Below are 8,552 nucleotides of genomic sequence, written 5' to 3' on the forward strand. Positions count from 1 at the left end.
GAATGTAGTTGTGATTACGCAACAACAATTATTAGATGTTTTCCACGATTTTGGGCAAAAAAAAAATTTTTTCGTTGGAACTACCCCGTTTGATTAATTATTTATTTTAAAATCGAGTGGGCCACCTCAAAATGTTAAGTAAAAATTTTTTTTTTTTCTTGAAAAATTTTTGTTTTTTATAAGATACAAATTCTACCCCCATGCTAAGAAAAAAAAAAAAGTTTTTTTTCAACCCACCTTACTCTACACAGTGTATTAGAGGCTAGACGAAATAGAAGTTTAGCATATAAACAATGTGCTTTATCGTGTGCAGATTTAATAAAACAGTGGTTAAATAGACAGGCGCGTAAACAAGATTCTTCAATACCTACTCATCATACAGCTGAGGCTGCTAAAAACAACGATAGTACAATAACTTGTCCTTGGAAGTGTCAGGCGTGTAATGAACACGGTGCAAATATTGAGAGCTATACAGTTTATACCATACCACACGATTGGAGTATATTCAGCGGACAGAATCCCGAAAATTTAAACGAGGCCGATAGCCTTTGTTGTTAATACAGATGGCCACAATAAGCAAGGACAGCACTGGGTCGCCATGTACATCGATAGACATGGAAATGGATGGTACTTTGACAGCTATGGATTACCACCACTCATTACTCAACACCTTAAACGCCTCAAACACAATTGCCGATGGATCAAATATAACGACAAGCAGTTGCAACAGGAAAATTCTCAAGTATGCGGTCAATATTGTATCATGTTTTTTGCATTTTATGTCTACTGATCCTTCAATTGACAGGTTTATATCTATCTTTGACGAACGATGTGACAGAAATGATGAAATTGTAAACGAATATTATAAATCATTTATGAATTTAAATCGAAACACATACTGTTATAATTTTGTACCCCGCGGCATAGCTGTTAATAATAATATCCAATCATGTATTTAGACATAAAGATAGCAATATAATATTTTTAAATATTCTATGTAATTTGGTAATCAATTATATAATAAAATAAAGACGTATCTATAATGTACCTATGTGTTTTGGTAATCTATATAATATAAAATACAATACTATAAATAAAATAATATATATTGTCGTTTTTTCATGAACCCTTACTCATTTATTTAAGTCATTTAAGTTATTTATAGTATTTTAATTATTTCTATTAATATTATTTAACGGTAAGGTAAGTGAGACGTACATATGTTAACATCTAATACTTGACCACGTAAGCATTTTAACACAAAAACTAGACGCTAATTTCTGCGATATAACTTCGTTCTCTGCCTTTAGCCTCCAGTCTCAATACGAATAGGGCGCCAGGTAATTTTTATCACTGGAATCACCAAACCAGTAAATCATGAAATTTTCGATGATTTTTGATCTGTGGAATTATCACCAAAACCACGCATAAACAAAACTAAAACTAAAACTTAACAAAATGCTCAGAACTTATTAGCAAAACAAAACGGAGACTGGAAAACTAAAAACAGAGTTACGGTATGCCATGGTGTCGTTCAGTGTGTAGGTTTATGGAGAGAGGGAGTGGTCCGGGTTACATCATTCCCAAAGTCATGTAGATTCATTTTGAATTTGCAACTTTTATTTAACAACAATAATCTCAAAACTCTATTTAACAATAAATAAAATACGGTAGTTCAGTACAAATAATGTTTTGTCTCTATAACGAATGCTGAATATAATAAAATTAATTTTAACGGAAGGTGAATTGACATCTCAATGATACGTATCGATATTTTATAAATAAATCAATTAATTAATTAGAACTAAATGATAATTAGATAATATTTGGTAAACTAGAACGATAATTACAAATTCGATACTCTAGAACATTCTCTTTAGCAAAATCGTAAAACTAACGTGCATGGGTCTCATTTCGATGTTAATTAGACACTAATTGGTTTAACAATCAAACATATTTCTTATAATTCTTTTATAAAATAATATTAACAATGGAACATGATCGTGACTCTAAAAATGTAACATTATTCTCATAATTCTCTCAGATATTGAATCTCTTTTTAATTAAAACAGGAGCATAATACCTCAAGACTTTTGACTCGAACTCGATTAATTATTTATAATAATTATTTCATACCTGATGTCTGGTGAATAAATATCAAGTAACGTCTTACACTGTTTTTAAATAATACTTCTGTAGCAATAATCTTAATCTGTATCTTTCCGCAATGCCTTGAACTGTAGCGCCATTACTGCACACGTCTACTCGCTTCAAGCGACTAGAGTCGAATACTCACGTCCGTACTCCTCGAAGGTCTCCCTTCGACTCGTCTTTCTCAATTCTCAATTCTAAAACCCCAAACTCAATCCTATCGTTATCAATAACTGACCTCTATATTCTAAATTCTTAAATCCAACTCAATCTTTACTATAACGGTAACTGGAGGTTCAAGTCCTCACCAAACGTACTCACTAAACCCATTCTGAGTATGGATATCCTTGGCAGTTGCTCTCCTGGAACAGACTTCAGCTGGGATCATAAAACTTATAAACTAAGTGACCTATGACTTCCTCAGCGGTACAAGTGGTCATGACTTGTCCTCTGAGGCCTGTCAGACTAATAATTTAAAAATGACCAAACGGCTTCCACAACAGCAACGGTCACAAAATTACTGTTGAGGCCTGCCAAACCAAAACTCCAAAACTGATCTCATTCTGCATCCGTCAAATTCCTTATATACTGGAGCACTAGCATCTCAGCTAGACCTCTGCAATCAACCAAGAAGTCTGAGAGGGATAGAACTAGGTTCTATCATCAAATGATACCGGGTGACTAATTTAGGTCCCGCTCCACGGTAACACTGACTCGTCCACATACTCAAAATACTAAAAATCAAAAACTCAAACAATCATTTTCCCAAACTTTAATCTCAAACCATATCCCATACTAATTTTCATAATTTTGATTATAATTCTTATTTTCTTTATCCAAAAATCCATAACTGTCGCCAGACGTTACTCCATATTTAATTCTTAAACTGTAACTTAATCAAAAATCTGTATAAAAATCGTAAATTACTGTAAGCTAAATTATAAGTCTTGAGTTACCATGCTCGTAAATACAATAAAATTCGTTGGTGTTTGTGACGTTCACTTTGATTTGACCCCCATACGAAAAATAACGTCACAGCATATATATTTATATGTAAATATATATATTGTAACATGAGAAAAATTCGTCATCGACCCGTGGTTTTAAATTATTTGAAATAATAAAAAATTATCCGGTGAGCGAAGTCTAGTGACATCTAGAATCGAAAATTTCGACTTCGACCGAGCAAGCGATCCAACGCATGGATTGTCAGGAGAGATTCGGGATAGACTCCGAACTGAACGGCCACGTTTATTTTTATTTGGACAATTCGACTCGACTAAACGAACAATTTTGATTCCGACGTATGATCGATTTGCATTACTACATTTAATATCAATCCGAGTTTGATCAACGAACAATTAATTACGACAAGTAATTTCGACTGGCAATAACCGCTCAAGTGAACAAGTAGTGAACAAGCCGAAGCATCGGCGCGAATCTGAACAAAGTGTACGAGTGCAATATTTAATAAATAAGTGCATTGCGTGCGTAATAATAATTAATTAAATAAATAATTACGGGTAAAAATTATACGATCGTGCAATTTAACGTGTTACCGAAATAAAATATTATTTTATATTTTATTTTATTCCTTCGAGCAATTCTGAGAACTACGGATTATCCGTGTCTCATTCGCAACAGCAGTCTTGTCACCTCGCCGTTCAAGAATACTCTGACGTCACTCGTCAAGTATTTCTTTGATACTTCCGCTGTATGTGTGTCTCCGGACAATAAAATTATATTATTTTAATTTCGTAAACCGACTGTGTTTCTCCGAGCAATGAACTAATTGTGTTTTCAGTCAACCACGATTTTTTTTTGATAATTTTGTTTATATCGAGTCAAGCCGACAACGGCATTAATATTTTTTTGTAACCGATACTTTATTTGTGATACCGATCAATTTATTATTCTGTGTTCAATATACGATTAATTATTTTTGTTTAATTCTGATCCATTATTTATCGTAATCTTAAGTGCCTGACCTTTCCCCGATCCGCCACCCTGAGCCGATTTTGATAATTGTTTTTTTTTTGGTGATTATAAAATCACCTGGCGCCCAACTAATAATTTTGAACAAGGTTGCCAAAAATCGTAAGTGTATTCGGACTTCACTCCGGTAGATCCCCGGTGGTGAAAAACCCGTTACAATATATATATATTTACACTCTTCTGTACTGTCCGCAACGACCGGCGGACTCGAGGGTGTCCCCACCATGCTCTGCGCTCTACCACCACTTTGTGGTGGGGGGCGCTATAGTTGCACCATACTACTGTTATGTAATGAACTGATTGGTAGCAACACATACAGATGGTATCTATAATTTGCGATTTTTGAGATAATGATTGGGTGGAGAGAGGGCGCCACTGCGACACTGTCAACATCGTACTCGTTACTAAATAAGTTTTAAAATTATTTAAGTATTCCAAAACAAAGTGATTCAATAAAAAAATATAAAAAATTTAAAACCAGTGCATAAACTACTTCGAACAATATATAAAACATAGTGCAACAACAACAAACTTTATTAAAAAGTGTATTAAATCGTTCCGTCAAATGACACTAGAAATTCGCTATGATACCAAGAACATATCATTATTCAAGTGCAAAATATTAGTGTAGCATGTGTACGACAAAACTGGAACCTGAATTACATTAAAACATTGCGTAAACCAAAAGCATCAGAAACTTTAACCTCAAAAGTGCTAAGTAATCATAATAATATCTCCGTTTCTAAATCATCGATCAAAGCATCTATCAGCGCCATCTATTACGATCCACCAGAACTTTCTTGCCGGGTCCTAGTCCGACGCACACTCTGATATCTCGCATCATTTAGGGCATCGCTTAATACGCTTAGACAACTCAATCACCACTAAGCCAAGAAGTGCTTACCTGTTCCCATAGAGGGCGCTAAGCTAAGCGAATTATAACCAAATATGGATGAAATAAAAAATATGCTTATTAGCATGCAGCAAGATATAAAGCGGCAAAAGCAAGACATGCTAGAGATGAAAGAAGATATTAAAGGCACAATAATCAACAGCCTCAACGAGACGTTTAACAACTTAGAACTGAAAAATGAGCTTTTGGAGAAAAAAATAGAAGAACAATCAAATAAAATTAATAACCTAGAAAGAAAGTGCAGGCGCAAAAATCTGATCTTTTTTGGCGTAGAAGAGACAAAAAAGTCGTACGATGAACTGGAAAAAATGGTAATAAATATAATAAATACATACATAAAAATTTCATGCGACACTTACAATATAGAAGCTGTTAGAAGGTTGGGGAAAAAAGGACGAAAAAGTTCGACCAATAGTAATAACATTCAACACTTTAGGTTTTAAATTAAAAATACAAAAAAATAAACATAACCTTCAAAATACTTCCTATTACTCAAAAGAAGACTACCCAATCGAAGTTTTAATTAAGCGCAAAGAGCTACAAATCCAACTATAGAAAGGAAAAGATGCAGGAAACACCGCTTTTATAAAATACGATAAAATTATTATACTGAGCAACAAAAAATCCCCACAGAAACAGTCAAGCAAAAGAAACCTATCAGTGTCCCCGGAGATCGTCCATCCTAAAAACCAAAATGTTCAACAAAATAATAAACAACCACCTAAGAAAAATAAAGGGGACATGAAGAACTATATAATACAAAAGCCTAAACTAATTCTCGCTCAGCCAGTATCAACTCAACGCCAATCGAAGACATCAGACCACAGCACAGCATAGCAATCAAAATCGGACCCTCTTCCAACCCCTAATCTCCCAGTACGGCCGGTCACCGCGGGAGAGTTCGACCAAAACCCCCCAATAACAATTATCAAAACGAAAAAGACCGTCTACATTTGCACCCTCAACGTAAGATCATTATCTTCTAATCAAAAATATATTGAGCTCAAAGCCGCACTAGACAATATTAAGCATGATATAATAGGTTTGAGCGAAGTTCGCCGCCTAGGAGAAAAAACATTCGAAGACGACGAATACATCTTTTACCACATTGGCCAAACAAAAGGACTATATGGAGTAGGTTTTCTAGTAAGGAAGAAACACAAAGATAACATCATAAAATTTACTGGAATATCTGAAAGAGTGTGCGTACTGGAAATCAAAATGGAAAACCTGTGTTTTGCAGTAATTCAAGCGCACTCTCCCACTGAAAATTCATCACAGGAAGAAATAGACAGTTTTTACGAGGACCTAGCGAAAGCCCATGATTCCACATCTACTGGGTACGTTTTCTCTATAGGCGATTTTAATGCTCAAATCGGAATTCCAAAAAAGTACGAACGTTCCGCCACAGGAGAGTATGGTTACGGCATCAGAAGCGGTCGAGGCACGAGACTAATTCAATACGCGCAAGAGTACAACCTAAAAATTATAAATACAATGTTTAAACTAAAACCAAAAAGCCGCTGGACATGGATCTCTCTAGATAAAAACACAAGAAATGAAATCGATTATATCATGACCACGAAGCACCACATGATCTCTAAATATGAAGTACTACCATCTTTCTCCTTTGGGTCGGACCACAGACTAATAAGAGCAACAATACATCTAAACTCAACAAAGAAAAGTAGGCGCAATTTCTCTAACACATCCACTAAGTTAAAAACTCTAGCGGAGCAGGAAATGTACCTGACAAACCTCTACAGCTTTATACCAGAACTTATAGAGAATCAAAACAACTACAATGTGGAGGAATACTACCAAAAAATCATGCACTACATCAAGATAAGTCTAAAAAGCATTAAAGGAACTCATAAGAACAAAATCCTATCCACGAAAGCGCTAGAACTCATGAAAGAAAGAAGCGAACTACAAAATAAGCCAAAATTAAGCGTAACTGACAAAGAAAAACCAAAATCTTTGTATAAACTTACCAATAAAGAAATAAAAAGGTGCTATGTTACCTACAGAACAACAACTATACTAAGACACCTCGATAATACTAGATCTGCCAAAAAAGCTTACAAAGAGTTAAATCAAGCCAAAACATGGGTTCCTTTTCTCAAGTCTGGCAACAACAAATGCAAATCTCGCACAGAAATCATAAATGCTGCTACTAACTTCTACGCTAATCTATATCGACAATCAGACACACAAAGTCAAAACATGGTTTCCTATAGCTACACAGATATCTCTCCAACACACCAGTTTACAGAAAATGAAATATGGTAACAAATAATGAGACTTAAACCAGAAAAAAGCCCTGGACCTGATGGAATCACCAACGAATGTATCAAGGTTGCGAAGACTCTACTACTGACACCAATCAATATCCTATGGAACAAAATACTTGATGAAGAAGCGGTGCCACATCAATGGATGACATCGGAAATTATACTACTATATAAAAAAGGTGACCCAGCTGATATAGGCAATTACCGCCCTATAAGCCTAATGCCTTGCTTTTATAAACTTTTTGCCTCCTGTCTACTTGAAAGGATAGCCCCAGTCATCGATGCTCACCAACCGATCGAACAAGCTGGTTTCAGAAGCGGTTTCAGTACGATGGATCATATCCAAGTGGTTGACCAGGTGATAGAAAAATATTTAGAATTTAATAAACCCCTGTATTTAGCTTTCATCGACTACAAAAAAGCTTTTGATTCAATTTCACACGAGTGCATCTGGGGATCGCTGAAAGCACTAAGCACAAATGAAAAGTATATCAATATCCTAAAAAATATTTACTCTAACAGCACAAGTAGAGTCAAACTGGATAGAGTAGGCGAAGTAATCAACATAAAGAGAGGTGTCCGGCAAGGAGACCCGATCTCACCAAAATTATTCATAGCCGTTTTACAACACGCAATGGGAGAGCTGCCATGGTCCAATCAAGGTATTAATATAAATAGGAATCTTTTAAGTCATCTAAGATTTGCCGATGACATAATTTTACTTTCGGAAACCCCTCACCAATTAAACACAATGGTAAATGAATTAAACCAGGCTAGTATAAAAACTGGTTTGGAAATGAATCTGGACAAAACTAAAATTATGTCTAACCGCAGTGCAACGCCGATCTTAACAAATAACACACCTTTCGAGTTTGTCAATAACTACATTTACTTAGGAAAACAAATCTCTTTTAGTAAGGAAAGAAACACTGAGGAACTTAACCGAAAAGTGACGATTACCTGGAACAAGTTCTGGCACCATAAGGAAATATTAAAATCGCAACTTCCGCTACCGACCAAGAAAATAGTCATGGATACAGGACTTCTACCGTGCCTCACCTATGGATGCCAAACTTGGACCTTCGATCTCAAAACCAGGAACAAAATTCAGACTACCCAGAGAAGAATGGAAAGAAGTTGCCTAGGTATAAAACTGAAGGATAAGGTAAAGAACGTTGACATTCGAAAGAAGACAAAAG

At 35.3% G+C, this 8,552-nt stretch overlaps 1 protein-coding gene across 1 annotated transcript; it reads left to right on the forward strand.

Annotated features, from left to right (window-relative positions):
- Positions 1–6,280: 6,280 nt before the first annotated feature.
- Positions 6,281–7,351, forward strand: LOC130670428 (uncharacterized). The gene has a single exon (XM_057473831.1). It carries the CDS (start codon positions 6,281–6,283, stop codon positions 7,349–7,351), a length of 1,071 nt encoding a protein of 356 aa, XP_057329814.1.
- Positions 7,352–8,552: the final 1,201 nt, after the last annotated feature.

The sequence above is a fragment of the Microplitis mediator genome, chromosome 6, assembly GCF_029852145.1.
Source record: "Microplitis mediator isolate UGA2020A chromosome 6, iyMicMedi2.1, whole genome shotgun sequence".
In the NCBI taxonomy this organism is placed as follows: domain Eukaryota; kingdom Metazoa; phylum Arthropoda; class Insecta; order Hymenoptera; family Braconidae; genus Microplitis; species Microplitis mediator.